The sequence below is a fragment of the Trachypithecus francoisi genome, unplaced genomic scaffold (genome assembly GCF_009764315.1).
Source record: "Trachypithecus francoisi isolate TF-2019V2 unplaced genomic scaffold, Tfra_2.0 Lachesis_group2, whole genome shotgun sequence".
NCBI lineage: Eukaryota > Metazoa > Chordata > Mammalia > Primates > Cercopithecidae > Trachypithecus > Trachypithecus francoisi.
The window spans coordinates 22,157,769-22,180,268 of NW_022681465.1; the positions used below are offsets into that span (position 1 = coordinate 22,157,769).

General features: G+C 51.8%; 2 protein-coding genes across 9 annotated transcripts; one reads left to right on the forward strand and one right to left on the reverse strand.

The window, feature by feature from the left end:
- Positions 1–653: 653 nt before the first annotated feature.
- Positions 654–8,948, reverse strand: LOC117064803. 3 transcript variants are annotated; one of them, XR_004429693.1, is made up of 3 exons: positions 7,698–7,838; positions 7,405–7,555; positions 654–1,148 (listed from the first exon to the last, which is right to left on the reverse strand). XR_004429693.1 is itself a non-coding variant. In XM_033178867.1 (3 exons), the coding sequence occupies exons 1-3, from the start codon at positions 8,436–8,438 to the stop codon at positions 698–700; spliced, it is 654 nt and encodes a 217-aa protein (XP_033034758.1). In that variant the 5' UTR covers positions 8,439–8,948; the 3' UTR covers positions 654–697. The 3 variants fall into 3 exon arrangements, 1 of the variants encoding a protein (XP_033034758.1); XM_033178867.1 differs by lacking the exon at positions 7,698–7,838 and adding an exon at positions 8,387–8,948; XR_004429692.1 differs by lacking the exons at positions 7,405–7,555; positions 7,698–7,838 and adding an exon at positions 1,489–1,628.
- On the forward strand, positions 2,099–21,582 carry MGAT1 (alpha-1,3-mannosyl-glycoprotein 2-beta-N-acetylglucosaminyltransferase). 6 transcript variants are annotated; one of them, XM_033178863.1, is made up of 3 exons: positions 2,099–2,594; positions 2,875–3,298; positions 19,027–21,582. In XM_033178863.1, exon 3 carries the CDS (start codon positions 19,153–19,155, stop codon positions 20,488–20,490), a length of 1,338 nt encoding a protein of 445 aa, XP_033034754.1. In that variant the 5' UTR covers positions 2,099–2,594; positions 2,875–3,298; positions 19,027–19,152; the 3' UTR covers positions 20,491–21,582. The 6 variants fall into 6 exon arrangements, with proteins under 6 accessions (XP_033034754.1, XP_033034753.1, XP_033034757.1 ...); XM_033178862.1 differs by having other exon boundaries at positions 2,099–2,311; XM_033178865.1 differs by lacking the exons at positions 2,099–2,594; positions 2,875–3,298 and adding exons at positions 9,084–9,228; positions 11,834–11,952.
- The last annotated feature ends 918 nt before the right edge of the window (positions 21,583–22,500 follow it).

The following is a 22,500-nucleotide window of genomic DNA, read 5'->3' on the forward strand; positions in this document are numbered from 1 at the left end:
AGTGTCGTGGGAAGAGTGGAGCAGGCCAAGGGAGACTAGCAGTGCTCTGGGTCAGGGGCACGTTTAAATAGGTTGGTCAGGAAAGGCCTCACTGAGGTGACACGGGAGTAAAGATTTGAAAGAGCTGAAGGGGTCAGTCCTGGACACACCTGGACGGGGGGTTTTACAAGCAGACAACAGCCAGTGCAGAGGCCAGTGCAGCTAACAGAGGAGGCGGACAGCAGGTCAGATAGCTAGGCAACCAGTGGGTTGTCCGGCTCTGCGGCCATCGTAAGGACTCTGGTAAACTGAGGAGCCGCTGCGCAGCGTGGAGCACAGAAACCACAGGATCCCTGCGGCTGCTGCATGGAAACCCAGCGACTGGGAGGGTGGGAGGGCAGGGAGACCTAGGTGCTCAGGTGAGGGATGAAGGGGGTGCGGACATGCTGAGGTGCTGCATCCTAGACACAGATTGAAGGCAGCGTCAACAGGATTTCTAGTCAGGTTGTGTCGAGGGTGTGAGAGGGTGAAGCTGGCTCTTCTGGTTCTGGCCTGAGTAAATGGAGCCGCCATTAATGCTGATGGGAAAGACAGGTGGGCCGAGCGGGTTTGGAGGTGGGGGAAGAAAGAGTCTTACTTTCTTCTTCCTTGGAATAATATATTCCAAGCAAATATAATTAAGTAATATATATTTTCTCCTTTAAGAAAATTCCAAATATTATGGTATCGTTCCAAAAAAAAAAATCATTTCAAGAGTCCTGACGCAGCAACCATTACATTCCCAGTAACGGGAACGTTCAGTCAGTCCGTGCTCCGGAGAAATTCCACGACAGAACACAGGCCGGGCCGAGATCCCGGCGTTCGAAAAGCGGGGCAAAAACGGAGGCTGCAAATCCATGCCCAGTCCTGGTAAGATGCTCGAAAACGTCGGGAGAGAGCTGCACAGGAACTTCAAAAACGAGAAGCGGCTCCTAGGATTCAGGGTGAGGGAAAACCGCGGGGCACATGTGGAACTCGGGGTCCGACGTCTGAAGGAGCGGAGGCCGCTTCCGAGGAGCCCGGGGCACCACGGGAACGGCGGCGCCGGCCAGGCCGCCCTCCTCCCGGCAGCCTCGGGCAGGCCGCTCCCGCGCCGCGACGGCGGGCCCGGCCACAGCGACCAACAGCACCTGTCAGAGATGAAGCGAGAAACGGCCGCGATGAACGAAATAAAACCTTCCTCCACTACTGGGACACAGCTCGCGTCCGAGGAAGCAGCACACACAGGCCGCGGAGCTTTCCGAAAGGCTTCGCGCCAGGACCCGCGACCAGCACAGGGGCCCCCACCCTTTTTGAGAAGCCGGGTCAAGCGGGCAGTTGCTGGGCGACCTTTGGGCGGAGGCAGAGGACAGGGATGCCCCGCACAGGTTCCGCCCCCACTTCAGCGTCCTCGCCCCGCCCAAGCCCCGCCCAGCACCCCAAGGGCCAAACCCCCGCGACGCATGCGTGCTTCTTCCCGCGCGCCTCCACCTGCCGTGCGCTTCCGCCGCTGGCCAGGCTCTTCTGCCCCTCCCCCTCCTGTACGGCCGCTACTCTGCGCCCGGCTTCGTTCTCACAACCTGGTTCTGCCCACACCTGTCCTTCAGCCTTGTGAACAGTGGCTGTAGAACAATCTCAGGCCCTCCAGACCCACCTCCCTTGCTCCCGTGGTGGCGGTGGTGAAGGGCTGGGGACGTGGGGTAGAAAAATCGGCGGGATGTGGGAGGCCGCAGTCCCGGGGCCCACTTCCGGAGGACGAGCGGAAGTGGCTGCGGTGGATGGTGGGAGGGGGGAAGGAGTGCGAGGGGAGGGCCGGGCCGCTGGGGGTCGAGGGGGTGGGGCCTGGGCCGGCGCTGGGGATCGGGCTTGGGGCCTGGATTGCTACCCGGGCGGGCCGCGGCTCCTAGCCGAGGCGGGGCGGGCGGGAACCAGGTAACGAGCTGGCTCAGTTAGGGCGAGGGTCGTCCGCAGGGCGGCCGGGTGGGGGTCGGAGTCCAGGGAGGGTCGCAGTGTCACCCCCTTCTCCTGTGAACACGGGGTACCGGGTTCCGGGGAGAAGGGTGGGAGGAGTTAAATTCTTGGAGGGGGTGGAGGTCATGTGGACGCCACGCCCCTACAGAAGGAAAGGATAGAGTGTGTGTGTCTGTGTGTGGGGATATGTGTTTAGGAATAAACTTGAAGAGGATGGGGCGACAGGGGTGGGTTTCCGGGCTGAGAAATAGGAACACTGTGGGGCTGCTGCAAGCAGGACTTGGGCCTTAAACATTCCAGGAGAGTGTTCTCGGGAGTAGCCCCGGGAAGGATTTTAACAGAGGTTGGGAATTATATCTCTGGCACAGTTTTGCAAGCGGAGGGGGAGCTTAGTTGAAGGAAAAGGAGCAAAGAATGCATGTAGAAGATGCCAACATCTCGGTCTGGAAAGGATTCATTAACTAGTTTAGTTGAAGAGGGCTGGTGGACTAAAACACTTAGCACCCTAAGAAGCTTGGGAGATTCGATTATTATGTTGCGCTTTAGACAGGCGGGCAGGAGAAAGGGCGTTCTTTTCTCGATTTCTTAGAAGACAGTCTCCGGTTACTTTTCTGTGGCGAGAATGGGTACGACCCACCTTTTATCCTGAATCATGTATATGTTTGTACATATATAATGTTTATATTGTATGTGTTTGTATATAAACACTTGATGAGGTGACTGTGTTCTGGCGTGCGATACCTGAGTTAAGTAGGTGCTTCGTATAACCTTGCGGAGTGTTTAAAGTTGTTTGATGATAGAGCCTAGTATGGACTCTTAGGTGGGGAGTGGAAACTAGAAGGTTTTAGGACTCTATTTGGGTATGTACTAGATTAGAGAGTGTTATAATGTTTAAATGTTCTGCAGGTTAACACGAAAATCTGCCACCTGGGCCATGCCGCTTCTAAGGCCTGTTTCTTATGAACCTCCGCAGAAGACAGATGGGCCAGTTCTCACAGTGGATAACTTCCCCTGCGTGAGCAAGAGATGGGATAGTATCCGGGATCTGTCCATCACCAGACTCTGAGCTTAATAAGGCAGCTGAATGAAGGGAGGTAACGGACCCCTGAGAAGGGCACTGAAGTCTGCAGTGGGGGGGGAGGGGCCTGGACACACCCCTTCCCCCCCAGACTCCTCCCCGTCAGGGTCAGCTCAGCCATGGACTTTGGACCTGGATAAGAAGAGAGAAGCTGCACTTTGGTGGATCTGATTTGGGATTATCGGTTTTGAAAATGGAGTGTTGAATGGGGGTTTGATGATCTCCTGGGGAGCAACTGAGACAAGAGGAAAGGTAAGGCTGCTGTCTCATTTCCCATGTAATGTCTTACTGCCCGTGTGCAGAAGTTGTTGAGCGGGCGAGTTTGCAGAGGCTATTATTCAGGAAATCTTATCCAGATGGGGACACTGGAAGCTACACCTCTCCATTACTCTGTCCGGGTGTAGACTTGTTCCCACCTGTCCTTACCCAGGCTGGATGAGTGCCTTGTAAGGGGTTGTGAGCAATGGCAATTGAGAGGTTTGGCCAAGGAGAACATGAAAATAATTCAGGCTTCCGAAGGGAGGTTGGATTAGATTACCTTTAAAGGCCCTTCCAACACTGAGATAATAGGATTCCAAGTCAGTCTGGGTTAAGACTGGAATGGATTACCTAGGCAGAGGCAGCTGCTCTGTTTTGGGGAGCTAACTGAAAAGGACTACTGGTGGGAGGAGAAGGCGGGAATGGTCTAGATCACCTCCTAAATTGTCTCTCTTCGTCTTTCTATAACAGGAGCTTAGCCCATGAAAGCTCAGGAAAAGAGCAGAGGAACAGAACACAGGTTTGGGAATCAGGAAGGAGTACTTGTGTTCTAGCTTTGACTTTTTTAGTCAGTGTACAACCCTACACAGGCTATGTTCTCTTCACCTACAAAATGGGGAACACTGACTTTCCAGGTCCCTTACAAGTTGTTACAAGGAGCAAATGAAACAATGAAGGATTTTGAAAAGTATCCGGGGCCATGTACATAGGAAACAATAACATTGATATTGCTACATGTGCCTTAAAAGCACAGAAACAACTCTGAATCAGGAGTTCTCTTTTCTTACTGAAATAGTGTGCTGGCAGAAGCCGAAGAAGACGTCCTTAGTTAAAAGCCTGAATTTGTTTCATCATCTTGTTGTTAAGCAGTACTTGGGATCATCAAGTTGTAGAACAGGCGAATGGATCCAAGGAGAACTTGGATTGAAGATTCCTGCAGATACTACATTGGTCCTTAGGGCTCTCCAGTCCAATTTCAGTGTGCCCCTTTGAGGTAGCTGGTTAAAGAGCGGGTGGAGGGATGCCGAAGCCTTGAGGGCAAGTGTCTGGCTAGGAGTTGGTACTGCATTTCTTGAAGTGAGTGGTGGTCTTTGCCTTCCTGTGCCATATCCTCGTTATCTTTCCAGCTCTTTGAGATGACGTTGTTTTCCAGACTGACATCTTTTTGCCCTTCGTATTTTCTCAGGCTGTATTCCCACTAAAAGCAGCCCTGTTTGTCTTTATCTTCTCGCTTCCTGTCTGCTCCCTCCTTCAATTCCAGTTTACTTGTGCCAAGATGCCAGCTTTTCCCGGTGACCACACACAGCAGAAAGGAGAGGTGGAGCACGGTGTTGGGAATTTTGAGAGACAGTAGGATGTCTGGGCAAAGGGCAGGAAGCCTGGCTTCTGGCACGTCTCCGCCTCTCACTAGCTCAGTAACACCTAGGCCTCACGTGTTCCTCGAGGATGGGTGCCAGGGAGGTCATCTGCAAACTGAAAATCCTGTACTTACGCCTTACTTTCCCTGTTAAATTTTTTCTTCCACCCCCTTCCCCAGTCTTTCCTTTTTTGCCACAGGAGTTTTCCTCACTCCCTGCAGCGGCCTGAGCGGTGGGCAGTGGCCTGGGTGGAGCTGCTGCTCCCAAGCTGTTCTTTCTCCTCTGATTTGATGCCTGGGGCAGCCCCTTTGAGGCCAGGCTGCTCCTTTATCAGGTGTGGGTCTCAAGGTGGATATGCCACCTTCCCCAGCTTCACCCAGCACATTGCTGGTGTCAGTCTTTGCTTAGACACAGGGGTCACAGTGGTCCTTCAGGGATATGTGATGCCACGGTGCCTCCTCAGCCATCTCTGGGATCCCAGGTACCAGGGAGTTGTGTATTTGCGTAGTGCTTCTATCATGTGATCCATTCAATCTGTTTTGTCCGTTTTCCCTCATCACTTTGTTGTGAGGAGAACACAGCAGAGATTCTTTTCCCAGTTTGAGGGGAAGCTACGGAAGCCCTGAGTGGGAAGGGTTTGCCTAAGGGTAGAGTGGTCGGCACTGAAATCACCTCCCAGTACTGTGCTGTTTCCACAGCATCTGACCTGACAAGGGCCATCTGGGTTCTGCAAACCTCCAGGGGGAGAAGCTCTGTGCCTGCCAGACAGCCTCTCTCTGGTGGAACATTTCCTCCTTAGAGTGAGCAAGCATTCCTCTCCCTGACCTTCCCACCCTCCTGCCCTCCACCTGACCCTTCCATGAGACAGTCCTTTCAAGACAACCGTTGGCTTTTTTTCACAGGGGCACCAGGATGCCAGGGCATAGCACTCAGCAGGTGTCAGGCTACTTAGCCAAGAGCAGTGATAGACTTCACCAGACTGTGTGTGTGTGTGTATTTCTTTTCTGTTTTTTTTTTTTTTTTTTTTGAGACGGAGTCTTGCTCTGTCGCCAGGCTGGAGTGCAGTGGTGCGATCTCAGCTTGCTGCATCCTCCACCTCCCAAGTTCAAGCTATTCCCCTGCCTCAGCCTCACAAGTAGCTGGGACTACAGGCACGCGCCACCGTGCCTGGCTAATTTTTTGTATTTTTAGTAGAGACGGGGTTTCACCATGTTGGGCAGGATGGGCTCGGTCTCCTGACCTCGTGATCTTTCTGCCTTGGCCTCCCAAAGTGCTGGGATTCCAGGCATGAGCCATGGTGCCCGCCCATGTGTGTATTTTAACTCAATTATTTATATTCTTCTTTATTCCAAAAGGAATTGTAGGTGGCTAACCAAAAGTTACATTTCACAGACATTGTTTAGTGATTATTATGTTAATCTTTCCTCTTTGACCTGGATGAGATGAATTTCTGGGTCTCTATTGTGGGGTGAGGGAAAGTGGCAAACAGAGAGATTGGGAGGCAGAGAGAAGGGAAACAAAACACTGATTCTAAACATTTGCTTTTACTTTTTTTTTTTTTTTGAGATGGAATCTCACTCTGTCACCCAGGCTGGAGTTCAGTGGCATAGTCTCTGCTCACTGCAACCTCTGCCTCCCAAGTTCAAGTAATTCTCCTGCCTCAGCCTCCTGAGTAGCTGGGACTACAGGTGCATGCCACCACACCTGGCTAATTTTTGTATTTTTAGTAGAGATGGTGTTTCACTATGTTGGCCAGGCTGGTCTCGAACTCCTGACCTCGTGATCCGCCTGCCTTGGCCTCCCAAAATGCTGGGATTATAGGCGTGAGCCACCGCACCCGGCCTGCTTTTACTTTTACTGATGTTTTCATTTTAATTTAAGGGCATGAATTCTTTTCAAATTGTAAAAAATGTCAGGGATCTTGAGCATGGTTTATGGGAGGGCCATTTCCTGCAACAGTTTTCACTTCCTTTTCATCTTTTCAGTTCTCTTTTGTTGGTGGTGGAGTGGGCAGGAGAGTATTGTTCCTCCTAATTCTGGTTTAATCCTGTGACTGTTTATCCTCCTGTTTTTTCATTTTGCACATAATCCAATCCCAAGCCCACCCCCAGAATCCTGGGCCCTTGTTTCTATCCTTCTTACCCCTAATCACTGCTCGCCATGTAACCTCTATCAAGAGTTCAGAGCCTCTTTTTCCCAGGTCAGTTTGGCACTCATTTACCCTGGTTTCTTGCCTCTCAGACCAAGTGCTTTCTTTTGCCTCCATCACACCCATTCTGATTCTCTAACCAGACCCTTTCTTTTTGAGATGGTCTTTTGCAGTCCGGGAATTTCTCCCTTTGGATCTTCCTGTGAGCCTTGGGATTTAAACAAAGGGTGGTAGAGAGGGGGTGTGCGTTACAGTGCACAAACAGCCCTCATATTGTTTCCCCTTCACCTGCCTTAGATGGAGAAGCATCAGAGTTAGTGGTGGGAATCTGACATCTCATGGGCTGATCTTCCCCCACCTTTCAGCACCCCCTGATGTCTCTCCTTTCTCCTGGAAGGTGATTTTGGCTCCTCATGTCTTGGATCTACAAAACAGTGTTTCCCAGCCTTTTCACTTTTAGGAAACATAATTGTTTTTTCCTTTACGCCTGACACCTAGTGTAAGTGTGCAGAGCCCCCAGGCCCCGACTCTTGTTCATTAGAGAAACATAAGGCAGAGGTGACAGACAACTGGCCTCTGACTGGCACACCCACCTGGGCTCCAGGCTCCTGCCACAGTGCACGCAGTCAGCTAAAGTGGAGGCCACGGGCTTGGCGCACACTGCACATTGGTGGGCCTGCTCTTCTCCTGCTCCTCCTCCAGGTCTGGGCTCTGGCCACTTCCGCGGAGGCTTAACGGCAGCGCCTGAGAGGACACAGAGCCCTCTTAGAGCACTGGCGCTGGAGGATGTGTGCGAGGGTGGATGAGGGGGGCGCAAGAGTGCCCGGTCTGAAACCTGGCCATGCTCCCCACCAGGTCTTGTGGCCTCCAGCACGCTGGCACTTACCCTGAGCCTCAAACTAGTTATCTGTAGAATGGGGATGATAACGCCCACTCCGCAGAGCTCCTGAGGCTTGAAGGAGAGGCCGAGGGAGGGTTTGGCCCCTGAGGCCTCTCACTATGCCTGGTAACCCTTTAGCAGTTTTGATTTAGGTCCTCGCCTCCACGCAGGGGCCCTTTGTTTCTCTAGAACCCTGCACGATTCGTGGTTTCATGTAGAAACAAGTTAGTGAGCAGTCAGTCAGTAACCACAGGCCTCAGAGTTCCGGACTGCTCCGTGCTCTGGAACACGGGGGAGGGGTTGATGTCAGGGGCGTGGGTCCTGATCATATGGCAGCAGCCCTTCTAGGGGAAGTCAGCTACCCAGCAGCCAGTAGCCCTCGGCTATCCACCCTCACTACCTGGGGTCCCATGGTGAGAGTGGGCATCAGGCTTCTGCAGAGGGCCAGGCCGGACGGAGCTGGGGGAGGGAGTGGGGCTGGCTCCTGGCTTGCACCGGCCTCGTGGAATCCAGGCCTCAGACCTGATCGCTGGCGAAACAGGCTCTATGCGCTGGAGACCCTGGTCTTCTGCGTCTCTCCTCCTCCTGGCCAGACTTTGCTTCTGGCTCAGCCACAGGTATTTGCTGTGGAAGAGCTGTCCCTCCCTCCCCTGGGTGGGCCTGGGTCCACCTCCACCTCCTCTTCAGTTCCGCACCTTCCTCCCCTTGAAAACTAGCCAGGCGCAGACCGGTTCTGGGCTTTTCCATTGTGCTCCCGCCAAAGCTTGTGACCGAGTCCTTCCCGCCTAGGGCTGGTGGGCCTACCCTGCTGGCAGGTCTCTCCCTGCTTTCTTTACTTAGAACTAACGCTCTCGTTCCCCACCCACAAAGGAAAAACAAAAGGGAAGAAGCCACAGCTGGCCCTGGCTTGCTTTGGCACAGGTGTTTTCCCCCGGCCCGGCGTCGGGCACCCTGGTTCCTCTTCTGTCCTTGCCCCACGCGCCCTGGGGCCCCCACCCAGGCTCCTCAGCCTCCCCTGGGTTGGGGCGGGGGACCGGCTCCCAGCCCTTGGCCTAAGGTTTGGTGAACGCCTTTCCTGGACTGCGGGCCCACTTGAGGCGCGGCTCCAGGCAGGGCGGCTGCGCTGGGGGGCCGAGGGCAGGGGTGGGGTCGGGCGTCCACCCTCAGGGTTGCGCGAGGGAGCAGGAAAGCCGACTCACGAAGTTGGGGGCCTGGGAAAACTTGGGCCCTGGGTTGACTGAGAAGCAGCGGGGAAAGGAGGCGGGCCAGGAGGAGGGGGCCCGGCGGACGCCGGCCGGGGGTCGGGACGCGGAGGGGCGGTCGGTCCCGCCCATGAGCCCGCCCCGCCCATCCGTCCGCCCCGCCCCGCCTGCCGTGGAAGGGCCACGTTGCCCGCCCGGGCCGTCTGGCCCCGGCGCGCCGCAGGAAGGGCTGGCGAGTGGAAAGGCGAGGCGGCCGTGGCAGCGCCTGGGCACCGGGCTTGCTCCCTGCGACCCCGGGCAGGCCAAGTTCGGGGCCAGGACGGTGGGAGGCCCTGGTGAGTAGAGGTCCGGGGTCGGAGGTCTGACCGGGGGAGGCCTCGCGGGCGCCGAGAGGGAGCCCCAGGGACGTCAGGTCGCCCGAAAGCCCCGGTGCCCGTGAGCGCTAGCGAGAGGGGGCTTGGCTGGGGAGCGGCCCGGGCCGACCCGGTCCGAGCTGCGCCTTAGTCCCTTCCCGAGCCGGGAGGGTGGAACTCCGCCTTCTGCTTTCGGAATCCCGGGCCTCCAGCTGTTAGAGGGAGGGAGGGCAGGCTCCGCGGACTGGGGAGGATGTTGTGAAACTCGGCCCAGGGCGTCCGTGGGTGCGGGGCAGGGAGGGGGTGGGAGTGCCCGGAGGGTTTGCGGAGCGAGACTAGGGAGGTGGCCTTTCCCCCTAACCTCACTCCAGCAAAACCAAGTTAATAGAGGTTGATTCTCCTCAGCATAAAGGAAATGTTGACTCTGTGTTGAAATATATATATAATAAATTGGCAAGAAAATTTTTCTTCCTACCTGTTTGCTAACGTGTGTGGAGTAGAGAGCCCCGGGACGTGCAGTGCCCGCGTCTGATAAACTTTGTAGCAGAGGGACTGTGGCTGGCCCGCTCTGTCTCCCGCAAGGCTGAAGCTTCACTTCGGTTAACCCTTGCTGCTGTAGCGGGTCTGCTGTTTTGTTTTAGAACATCACTGGCTGAGAAGTTGTCCAACTTTATTTTCAGTCATTTACAATATTTTTTCAGGCCATGTAGCCTTTGCTCTTACATGCTCACATCATCCAGGGTCTGCCTTCCATCAGGAATCACTGGGTCCTGGTCCTTCCCAATTCCGGGGACCATTGAGCTCACCCATATCCCTGCTTCTGTGTCTTATTCTCACTGTTAGAAGCACTGCAGTATGTCTGACCTCAGTGGCCTATGTAACAAGGGAAACTCATTACTGTTTGGGGCATTAGAAAAATTGTCACTATCCTCAGTATCCAGGCACTGGTACCTTGTGATGAACCAAATCAGCCCTGTCACCTTATAGATGAGAGAACTAAGGTATAAGTGGGTCAAGTGACTTGTCCAAAGTTGCCTTGCTTGCTGGCTGGATCGCCTGAATTCCAGGCCTCATGCCTTTTGTGGCACTTGTATTTAGCTCTTCTTTTCCAGGATGAATAACCTGCATCCTTTCCCTCCTAGGTCTTATTCTCTAAACCCTTGAATTATTTAGTGTATCTTCTCTGACTACCTTTCTTTTTTTTTCCGTCCTGAAATTATGGGCTTGGTACATGATACAGGAGTCCAGCCAAGGTCTAAGAATGAACATGAAAGTAGTTCAGTTAGATTTCCATTATCTGTAACATGTCTATATTTTCTGGAATTTTTACGTAGTGCTTTTTAACATTAAGCAAAGCAGAGATAGAAAGGAAAATCTGTTACCATTTCTTCCACTTCTATACTTAATTTTAAAGCTAAATATAACTTCTCTCTTATTGCTCATGATTGGAAGTTCACTATCTGGTGTTCACTTGCTGTTTAAGCAACATTTTTTGCCAGATAAAGGAAATAGGCTGGAGAATACCATGGCATTAGAGTGTTAGAAAGGATCTCACAGCTCCTAGGCAGTCCTTCAAATAATTCAGAAACTGAGTGAGCCCCATAGGGGTGGGTAGCACCTATCCAGATTTTGGCTGAAGGGTTTGGTACTGAAACCCACCACCTGGGTTTTGGCTGAAGGGGTTGGTACTGAAAAGACACACTTGTCATCTCCCACCCTGGTGCAGATGTCTTTGTACTTGGTGGTGTGGATTGGCTGTGTCACTTCCCTAAAGGAGTTGTGAAAACTCTAGAAAATGAAAGTCAGTTTTGAGTCTGTGCCTTGCATGTCAGTCTCATAATGATATCATTAGGAACTCAGGTCAGGATTAAGGACAGTTGTTCTATTTAAAAAGGAAGGTGTAGCAGATTGTATTTTCCCTAAAGGGCCTCGCCCATAAGTATCCCCTTCCACTTGTAGTTATAGTTTGACATTGTCCACTTCCCACCTAGTGGTGGGGTTTGTGATTCTCTCCCCGTGAATGTGGATAGGAACTTGTGGTTCCCTTGACGAGTGAGTAAGACAGACCTGATCCAAGGCTGAATCAGGAACGGGACACACCTTCACCTGGCTTGCTCGCTTTCTTGGAACACTCCCCTTTGGAATGCAGCCACCACTTCCAGTACATTTCCAGGCCACATAGAGGGGTTCTAGCGAGCACTCCTGCCAATAATGTCTCAGCTGCTGCCAACGTCATCCTACAGACATGTGAGAGAACGTGAGAGCCTCCAGGGGAGTCTAGCCTTCAACTTTTGAGTCTTTCAGCAAGGCCTCAGGCATGGTAGAGCAGAGACATCCATCCCCTCTGTGTTGTACTGTCCAAATTTCTGACCAATAAAAAGTGTGAGAAAGAGTAAGTGATAACTGTTGTTTTAAGCCACTAAATATCGAGGTAATTTATTATGCAGGAGTAGATATCTAATAAGGAAGGGGACATGAGTGGAGACGGGGCGTCAGTATTTGGACTTTGAACTGAGCACAGAGGACAGGGAGGACTCTTGCCCTGCTTGTCAAGATTATCTAGATTCTGTTTTTCTCATTGCTTCAGGTACTGCTGGCTGCATAATGAATCACCCCAGAACTTAGTGGCTTACAGCAACAGAATCATTTTATTAACATCTCAGCTGTGTGGTTCTTGCTTGTGGTCTTTCACATGGTTGCAGTCAGGTATGGCTGGGGCTGGGATAATCTGGAGGGCCGTCTCCTGTGTCTAGCAGTTGATGCTGGCTGTCAGCTGGGACCGTACCTGGGGTTGTCAGTTGGAATACCTAGAGGGGTCCTGTCCGTGTAGCAGGGTCCTAGGATTAAGCATCTTAAGAGGACCAGGTGGAAACTACTGCCTTTTATGAGTTAGTCTCACAAGTCACATAGCATCTCTTCTCTTCTTCCCAGAACCAAAGGGAGGGAGCACAGACCCTTAGCTCTGGAGCCAGGGGTGTCTTTGTCACTTGTAAGAAGAGCGTATGGAATGGGATATGTGCGGTCATCTTTGGAAAATGGAACGCTTCACTCTCTTGCTGCTGCTTTGACCATCTTTCTCCCTGGTTTCACTAATAGTGCGAGCAGTCTTCCATCTAGCCACTTGAACCTCACGCATGTGCCAAGCACTGTGACGGGCACAGAAGTCATAGAGTCTTCTTTCCTAAGGAGGAAGGTGGGAGTCAGGTGCGTGTGGCCACAGATTCTGTTATGGTGTGGAGAGAGTGCTATGGGAGTGTAGCCACAGGGAGGCCTGGCTCTGTCTGCGATGTTGCAGGAGTCACCTGAAGTGGCCTGAAAGGATATATGGGTGGCTGGCAGGGGGTGCCATGGGTCAGATTCCAGGATGAGGGACCAACTGGAGCAAAGACCCAGCAGTGTCCAGGTTTGCTTACTGGGGAAAAAGCAGCCTGCTGAGGCCAGAGTGCAGGGTCCATGGGGTGAGTGGTTGGAGGTCAGGTTGAAAAGGGATGTTTGAGCCAGTCTGTAAGAAGGGCTTTGTATGTCATAATAATGAGTTTGAGTTTTATTTTGTGGGCAGCGCAGCCTCTGATGGCTTTAAGGCAAGTTATTGTGACCAGACGTGCTTGTCAGGAGGGATGCACCGTTGCTGTTGGGAGGGTTTGTGAGAGGGAAGCAGGATGAGTGACAGGTGGACCAGCTGGGAAACTACATCAAGAGTCCAGACTTAAGATAGTCCTTCCTATGAAGGAGTGAGTTCAGGTTAACAGGCTGGAGGGCTTGACATGGGCTGCTAGCAGTCAGAGTAACTTTGTACTTCCATTCTCACAGTTTTGAAGTTTTTGGGCCTAGACGTATTTCAGAATTCAGAATTTTTGGAGTTTTGAAAAGGTGATCTGGTGAATTTACTCTGTAGTGGAAGATCAGAAGCAGCACAGCATAAGCCACCATGTTTATTTCTGTAGCAAAATGTATGAATAGCCACAGCAGGAGAGAGAAAAGACTATAAATAGCCCCATATTAGATCAGATCAGATTTTAGCAAGTGAGGTTGGATGAGACTTTACTGCCAATTGAGTTAAGAAAACTTCTGTTTTTTAGTGCTTCTTGGATTTGGCAGTTGCAGTTGAGGAACTGTGGATGTGTTTAGATCCCAGGCACGTCTGCTGAATGTTGAGGGCCCTAGCACAGCGGCTTGGTGGTGCTGGTGGAGCCAATCCCTGTCTTCATGTAGCTTGCAGCTGAGGGGGCCTGAGAGAAATCGAGCAGGTGGTTGCGCTTGTTGCTGTTGGTGAAGGGTAGGTGGATCTTATGTGGTCCCAGGCGTCAAGGAAGGCATCTTGGCAGAGACACGAAGCAGAGTGTGCCAGGTGAAGAAGATAGGGAAGAGCAGAGCTGACTCAAGGGCACATGCACAGACCCCAAGGGGAGGGTTGGCCATTGGGGTACCCGATGGGAGTGTGGTAGAATGGAACAAAGAGAATGGGGAGAAAGGAGTGAAGTAACTGGCCAGTATTTACGTGGTCATGCCGGGCACTGTTCTAAACACCTAACACGGCTTATCTCATCTGATCTTCACAGCAACCCAGTTTGAGTCTCAGAAATGTGACAAAACGTAGGGTGATGCCTCTGGGCTGTCTGGCTTGCCTTTGTTACTGCTGCACTCTCCTGATGGTGGCCTGAGCAGACCTGAGCAGTGCTTGCTGGAGGAGCAGGTCACCGCTGCTGGCCAGGGTCTGGGCTTGACCATCCTTTTGGGCACAGCCAGCTGTGAGAGGGTGTGTGGCTCCTGGTTCATGTGTGTGCACACAGCACTAACTTCCAGGCAGAGCTGAGGATCCTATCCCAGGAATTACATGGGTAAACAGTAGGAAAATAGCACTGGAGCCCAGGATGAGCCTATGTGAAGAAGCAGGTGGGCTGGAAATAGGGGTGTCGTGTACTCTTACAGCAAGAGGAGCAAGTTTGAAGCACAGGGCTGTGGGGTGGAGAACAACGGTCCAAGCACTAAGGTGGAGACCAGGGCTGGGCTGGGGCAGCTTTTCCTGTGGGCTCTCCAGCCACTCCAGATGTGTGCAGATTTGCTAAGTAAAAACCCAGTCAGAAGATTGCTTTGACCTGCATGACTTAGAAGGGTGCGGCAGGAGGTCCTAAGTGTCAGGTAGTGGGTGTGGGCCACCAAATTCTAATGTTTGGAGAAGAGTAAAAAGTCATCTAAAGGGTGCAGAAGTCATCTGGAGGGTCCCATGAGGCTTTGCCATAAGGGCTTGCAGGTCGTTGATAAGTCAGGGACGGGCTATCCCTCTAGCCCCCTTTTTTATTTCTTTTTTTGGGATGGAGTCTTGCTCTGTCATCCAGGCTGGAAGGCAGTGGCGCCATCTCAGCCCACTGCAACCTCCACCTCCCAGGTTCAAGGGATTCTCCTGTCTCAGCCTTCTGAGTAGCTGGAATTACAGGCGCACACCACCACACCCAGCTAATTTTTGTATTTTTATTTTAGTAGAGATGGGGTTTTGCCATGTTGGCCAGGCTGCTGACCTCAGGTGATCCACCTGCCTTGGCCTCCCAAAGCTCTGGGATTATAGGCTTGAGCCACTGAGCCCAGTGTGGCCCCGCCCTTCTAAGCCATGCAGAGCAGCACTTCAGTGAATAGAGTTCAGTGCCTCTTCTCCATCCCTGTCCTGTTATATAAAGTCTTTTTCTTGCACAGTCATTTAGGAGGCGAGAAGTTGGGAGACAAGGAATCCTGGCCATCAGATTAGAGGGGAGGTTCCAACATGGACAACATCCTGAGGGGAGAGCGAAGAAGAAAGTGAAACTCTGCCGGGCGCCGTGGCTCACACCTGTATCCCCGCACTTTGGGAGGCTGAGGAGGGTGGATCACTTGAGGTCAGGAGTTCGACACCAGCCTGGCCAACATGGTGAAACCCCGTCTCTCTTAAAAATACAAAAAGTAGCTGGGCAAGGTGGCAGGCGCCTATAATCCCAGCTACTCAGGACGCTGAGGCAAGAAAGTTGCTTGAGCTTGGGAGGCAGAGGTTGCAATGACCTGAGATCATGCCACTGTACTCCAGCCTGGGCAACAGACAGATCGAGACTCTGTCTCAAAAAAAAAGGAGATAAAGAAACTGAAACTCTTCTCTGCATCACTCTTTTCTTCCACATAAAGTTTCTTAAAAATCAAATATGGGGATATGGCCCACAGCTCTGAGTAGCTTCATCCATCTGTATGGCCCCAGCTGGGCACAGCAGTAAGGCCAACTGAAACAGTGTTTGCCCTGAATTCCTCAGTCACTTGATGACATGTATCTAACTGATCTATAGTGTATGAGCCCTGATATAATAGGAATTTAATTGCACAGTTACATGGAGATGGACTTGAGGTTTCTGAGAAGACTGATGTCCTGGAGTCGTGGGGGTGGTTGGTTTCTAGGAAGAAGACAAGTGGTGGTGAATGCTGCAGGGGCTGGAGAAGTCTCGCCAGGAGGGAGACAGAATCCAGGTCTCTTTAGACGCCCTTCAGGATCAGCCCTTTTAAGCCAGATCTGCTGGTTTGAGAGCCCAGAGCCTCAGAGATTAGATCGGAGGCCCCAGGTTTTGACCAGGATTAGAGAGTAGGCTGTGAAGCAGAGGGTAACTGGCAGAGCTGTTGGTGTAAGAGGGTGCATGCCTGAAGCTTCCGGGTGTGAAGGAAGATCAGAGGCAGGACAGTCAAGGAGTTATGGTCTGGAATGGCAGCTGGCTGGGAACTGGGGAGTGTTTCAGATCCTTTCCAGTAATGTGGTCTGGTAGAGCTTGGAGGGTGGGTGGGGCCATGCCTTTTTCTCATTGGTTTCTGTCCTGGTTCCTTCCCAGAGCCTGGCAGAGAGCAGGTGTGTGATGCATGTCGTCAAGTGACTGACTGAGGAATTCAGGGCAAACAGATCATCTCAATTTGCCTTGCTGATGTGGCCAGCTGGGGCTACCCTGATGGATGAAGCTATTCAGAGCTATGGGCAGTGTCTACATATTTGACTGTCAAGAAACTTCATGTGGAAATAGCTTCAAACTTATACAAATTGCAAGAATAAAAAATAGTATAAGGATACTCGTACACACTGTCTTTACTCAGATTCACTTGTTAATATTTTGCTCCATTTGCTCTCCCTCTCTATGTATGCAGTATATTTTTGTTCTGAACCATTTAAGAAGGTGCATCTGTCCTGGCCCTCTACCTCTAAATACTTCAGTGTGTATTACCTAAGAATTGGAATTAATCAGTTATCAGTGATACTTTAACCTACTGTCCATATTCCAACTTTGTCATTTTACCCAATAATGTCTTTTTTTAAAAAGTTTTTTGAGGTTTCATTGACATACAATTGATATAAATATGTGCAATAAACTGCATATAAAGTGTACAGTTTGATGTTTTCACAAATATGTGTATGTGTGTGTATATATATACACACCTGTAAAAGTATCACCACAATCAAGATAATAAACATACCCACCTTTCCAGAAATTTCCTAAAGCCCCTGTGTAGTAACTACCCCACTGCCCTTCTCTGCCTCCATTCCTAGGCAACAACTGATCTGCTTTCTGTCATATAGATTAGTTTCTATTTTCTGCAGTTTTATGTCAATGGAATCTTAGTGTACGTGTTCTTTTTTATTTTTCCCAAAAAGACCCATATTGTGTAATTATTTGGAGATTGTGTTGTGTGTGTCAGTGATTTATTCAGGTTTTTTTTGCTGGATATTATTCCATTCTATGAGTAAATCACAATTTGTTTATCTGTATTTCCCTGTTGATGGGCCTTTGGGTTATTTCCAGTTTTGAGTGATTATGAATAAAGTGACTATAAACATTCCTGTATAGGTTTTTGTATGGATATGGCTGAAAGTAGGAAGTGTGGCATGCAGGAGAGACAGTAGAAAGGAAGTAGGGCATGCAGGAGAGATAGTAGAAAGGAAGTGGGGCATGCAGGAGAGACAGTAGAAAGGAAGTGGGGCATGCAGGAGAGACAGTAGAAAGGAAGTGGGGCATGCAAGAGAGACTGGGCTTGGTTGTAACAGCCTGTTATCCCTGGGGAACTAGCTCACTCACCAGAGGACATTATGAGGGCTCTGCCCCGGCCCCCCTTGTGATCCAAACACCTACCACTAGACCCCACCTCCAGCACCACCACACTGGGGGTCAAATTCCAACATGTGTTTCAGAGAACAAACCATATTCAAGCTATATAGCATAGCTACATAATTATTATAACACTATTAATAAGACTATCTTGGCCTTGGGAATTTTAAGTAGCACCTTTATTACATATTATATTTCTTTGTGTATTGAGTGTTTCTGGAGCTTAAATTCTATTTCACTGGCTAGTCTGTTTATGTACCAGTACCACACAGTTGTAATTATGGAGGTTTTGTAGTATGCAGTATATGTATATGAATGTATGTGTGTGTGTGTGTGTGTGTGTGTGTGTGTATAATTTTTTTGAGACAGAGCCTCACTGTTTTGCCTAGGCTAGAGTGCAATGGCACAATCCAATCATGGCTTATTACAGCCTCAGCTTCCCAGACTCGGGTGATTCCATCTCAGCTTCCTAAGTAGCTGGGACCACAGGTGCATGCCACCATGCCCAGCTTTTTTTTTTTTTTTTTTTTTAATTATTTCTTGTAGAGACAGGGTCTCTCTGTGCTGCCCAGGCTATTCTTGAACTCCTGGGCTCAAGCGATCCTCCTGCGTTGGCCTCCCAAAGTGCTGGGATTGCGGGTGGGAGCTACTGCACCTGGCCAGTGTGCAGCATTTTAATATCTGGTAGGGCTAAGTCCCTCCTCACAGCTTATTTTTACTGTTTTCCTAGTTGTTCATGTGAACTTTATTGTCAGTTCGTCTAGTTCCATAAAAAGGTATTTTTATTGGGATTTTTGATGATGCTGAGATGTCCTGACCAAGAACAAGGGATGTTCACATGTTCTTTTGTGTCTTTCGGGAATGATAGTTTTGTTCACATAAGTTTTGAATGTTTAAGTTTATTAAGTTTATTTCTAAATATTTTCTCATTTCTCTGGCTTTTGTAAGGAGGGTTTTCTCATCCATGTTTTCTTTTCATGAGTCATTTGTGGATATAAAGGCTATCCATTTGTGTTTGTTGATTTTTATATTTCATTACCTTGCTCAGTTCATTGATAGTTTGGTTTAGTTTATTATTGATTTTCTAAGAGTTTTCCAGGCATATTCTCACAAGTAAAGATAATAGAAATAGTTTGCTTCTTTTCCACTTCTGCTTTGAATTGTTTTTTTCTTGGTTCATTTGCATTGACTGCTTCCTCCAGCAAAACGTTAAATAACGCTGGAGATGATGGGCAGCTTCATTTTGCTCCTGACATTCGTGGGGTGCCCCTGGTGCTTCCCTGTTAGGTAAGGGATTAATTTTAGCCCTGAGGCATGATATTTGATTTTAAAAATCAGTAATCTTGGGGCAGTTGGGTTAGAGGAATGGTAGGCAGATGCTTTCACTCCTTGCTCCTCCCTCCTCCTTCCCCGCTGGAGGGAAATGAGTTCTGACAGGTAGAAAGAGAGGAGTTAGGATTCTTTTTCTCTCTCCCTCTACCAGCATCACATTCTACCTCTCCCTCAAAAATACGTTGCTGAGAATCAGCATAGATGTTGACTCCGTAGAGAGCTCTGGAATCAACCTCCTGGCCTTCCTCCACCCTCACTCTTGGCCTTTTCCTGCCCCCCACATTCCTCTACCTGTGGGGTGTGGAGCCACACGCCTTTGTGTGACGGTTTGTTTTCTCTCTCCTGTCTTTAGGTGCATGGCTGCTTCCTAATCCCGTAGTCCAGAGGAAGCATCCCTAGGACTGCAGGCAAGGGAGCCGGGCAAGCCCCGGGCAGCCTTGAACCCTCCCCTTGCCTGCCCTCCCCCGTGGGGGCCAGGATGCTGAAGAAGCAGTCTGCAGGGCTTGTGCTGTGGGGCGCTATCCTCTTTGTGGCCTGGAATGCCCTGCTGCTCCTTTTCTTCTGGACACGCCCAGCACCTGGCAGGCCACCCTCAGTCAGTGCTCTGGATGACGACCCTGCCAGCCTCACCCGGGAAGTGATTCGCCTGGCCCAAGACGCCGAGGTGGAGCTGGAGCGGCAGCGTGGGCTGCTGCAGCAGATCGGGGATGCCCTGTGGAGCCAGCGGGGGAGGGTGCCCACAGCGGCCCCTCCCGCCCAGCCGCACGTGCCTGTGACCCCAGCGCCAGCGGTGATTCCCATCCTGGTCATTGCCTGTGACCGCAGCACTGTTCGGCGCTGCCTGGACAAGCTGCTGCATTACCGGCCCTCGGCTGAGCTCTTCCCCATCATCGTTAGCCAGGACTGTGGGCATGAGGAGACGGCCCAGGCCATCGCCTCCTACGGCGGCGCCGTCACGCACATCCGGCAGCCCGACCTGAGCAGCATCGCGGTGCCGCCGGACCACCGCAAGTTCCAGGGCTACTACAAGATCGCGCGGCACTACCGCTGGGCGCTGGGCCAGGTCTTCCACCAGTTCCGCTTCCCCGCGGCCGTGGTGGTGGAGGATGACCTGGAGGTGGCCCCGGACTTCTTCGAGTACTTTCAGGCCACCTATCCGCTGCTGAAGGCCGACCCCTCCCTCTGGTGCGTCTCGGCCTGGAACGACAACGGCAAGGAGCAGATGGTGGACGCCGGCAAGCCCGAGCTGCTCTACCGCACCGACTTTTTTCCTGGCCTGGGCTGGCTGCTGCTGGCCGAGCTCTGGACTGAACTGGAGCCCAAGTGGCCAAAGGCCTTCTGGGACGACTGGATGCGCCGGCCGGAGCAGCGGAAGGGGCGGGCCTGCATCCGCCCCGAAATCTCCAGAACGATGACCTTTGGCCGCAAGGGTGTGAGCCACGGGCAGTTCTTTGACCAGCACCTCAAGTTTATCAAGCTGAACCAGCAGTTTGTGCACTTCACCCAGCTGGACCTGTCCTACCTGCAGCAGGAGGCCTATGACCGTGATTTCCTCGCCCGCGTCTATGGGGCTCCCCAGCTGCAGGTGGAGAAAGTGAGGACCAATGATCGCAAGGAGCTGGGGGAGGTGCGGGTGCAGTACACCGGCAGGGACAGCTTCAAGGCCTTCGCCAAGGCTCTGGGTGTCATGGATGACCTTAAGTCGGGGGTTCCGAGAGCTGGTTACCGGGGTATTGTCACCTTCCAGTTCCGGGGCCGCCGTGTCCACCTGGCGCCCCCGCCGACGTGGGAGGGCTATGATCCTAGCTGGAATTAGCCTGTCCTTCCTGGGCCCCTCCTTGCCACATCATGAGCTGAGGTGGGACCACAGTCCCCAGGCTGCATTGGCCTGCCTGTGTTTCCCTTTTAGGTGCATTTATCTTTTTGATTTTTCCGAGTGGCATTTAAGTGCACAAATGATAAGGTGAGGATTATTCTCCCGTTCTCAAGGGAGTCAGATCAGGGGAACTATTCTAGGGTGTGTTGCGGGGTATTAAGCAGGAAACCACTGTGTGGTAGGGGGACACTGGGCTTGTTGAGGCCAGAAATGTCCAAGTCCTGAGTTTTCTCCTGGAGCATGTGCAGAGAGTTTGGCAACGTTTGCTCTCTCTCCCTGACCTGGCTTTTCCCTCCTTCTATACCTGTTCCCTTTCCCCCAGTGGGGGCTGGGTTATGGGAGAAGGGGACATATTTGTGGCCAAAATGATACGAACCAAAGGGGCTGCCTTGTCAGGGCCTGGTGGAGTTGGTCGCTCCTTGGGCCTCACTGCCTCCTATCCTTCTCTCCTGTCTCTGACCCCCACTTAGCCCTTCTCTCCCTGCAGCCTAGCAGTTTATCGTTCTGAGATGGAAAGTTGAAGGGGGCAAGCAAGACCTCTCCTCAGCCCATGCCCAGCTGTCAGGGGAGAGGTGCAGGGAGGAAGGCCTTGTGCCGGGCCAGCCCCTCTCTTGCCTTACCTCAGAGAGGGACTATGCCCTGACCCTTCCTTTCTGAAAATCAGTCCCCTCTCTGTTGCTCTAGGAGGCTCCTGCTGGCTTGGTAGAAGACAGAATTCAATCCGTGTGTCCCATTTCCCTCTGGGGTTTGGCACACAGGCTCCTCCCTGCAGGCTGTGGCTCTGGTGGCCTTGCAGCATGAGGTGGAGCAGTGACCAGATGGAGCAGTGACCAGGACGCCTCTGGCCCAGTGCTGCCCAGCCTCCCTGCCCACTCCCAGGCGCCCCGTGTCCTCACAGGCCAGGATGCCATGGCAGGGTGGAGAGGACTTGGTGGATTTTTGTTTCTTGCCTGACCTCAGTTTCATGACAGAAAGTGGAAGCTACAGAATTATTTTCTAAAATAAAGTAAAGGCTGAATTGTCTGAAAAATACTATGTGTGTGTGTGTCCTGGAAAAGGAGGTGACAGGCGGGGGAAGAAAGGAAAAGGGAGAATGAAGAGTTAAGGAGAGGGCTAGGTGGGCGGGAGGAAGCAAAGTTGAGGAAGGAAAGTGGATGAGTGGGAGAGAAGAGCCAGCGACAGCCCAGGGGATGGGGGCCAGGTGGGAAAGGAAGTGCAGGCCACAAGGTAGAGAGGACCCCCAAGCCGTGCTCCTGCTGCTGATCATCCTGTAGAGCCAGGAGGCCACAGCAGGAAAGCTGGTAAGTGTCTCCTGCTTCTGCCTCCTGCTGGCTGGGCAGGCTTGGTCTGGGGAAGAACCAGCTCCTCTGATCAGGGTGGTCCCTGAGAGGTGCTTTGTGCCCGGAGCCCTCTGCTGGCCCAGGCAGTGCTTACTGAGTGCCCTTTATGACCTGCCGGGGAGCCTCAGGGTGCACAGCTGATACCAGGGTTGGCCTCACAGTGGCGCTTGGACTCCCAAACGCAACCCCAGTGAGTGCCTGTTTTGCTAACACCCAGAACACATACGCAGACAAAACTGTTACCTATGCATGTTACATGCAACATTCTGAGAGTTTCTGTTCTCCACTAATTCATTTAAAAGAACAAAACACGGCCGGGCGCAGTGGCTCTAATCCCAGCACTTTGGGAGGCTGAGGTGGATGGATCACGAAGTCAGGAGTTCAGGACCATCCTGGCCAACATGGTGAAACCTAAAACTATTTTACTAAAAATACAAAAATTTGCTGGGCATGGTGGCGCATGCCTGTAATCCCAGCTACTCAGGAGGCTGAGGCTGGAGAACCACTTGAACCTGGGAGGCGGAGGTTGCAGTGATCTGAGACCACTGCACTCCAGCCTGGGCGACAGAGCAAGACTCCGTCTCAGAAAAACAAAAAGCAAAACGCTTTT

Bases quoted from the DNA above. Each gene is read 5' to 3' on its own strand.
- MGAT1 (XM_033178863.1), top strand. From the start codon at position 19,153: ATGCTGAAGAAGCAGTCTGCAGGGCTTGTGCTGTGGGGCGCTATCCTC.
- LOC117064803 (XM_033178867.1), bottom strand. From the start codon at position 8,438: ATGGAAAAGCCCAGAACCGGTCTGCGCCTGGCTAGTTTTCAAGGGGAG. The intron at 7,556-8,386 runs GTGCGGAACTGA...GTGTCCTCTCAG, and splicing joins TAGTTTTCAAGGGGAGGAAG to GCGCTGCCGTTAAGCCTCCG. The intron at 1,149-7,404 runs GTGGGTGTGCCA...CATCTCTGACAG, and splicing joins GGCAGGAGCCTGGAGCCCAG to GTGCTGTTGGTCGCTGTGGC.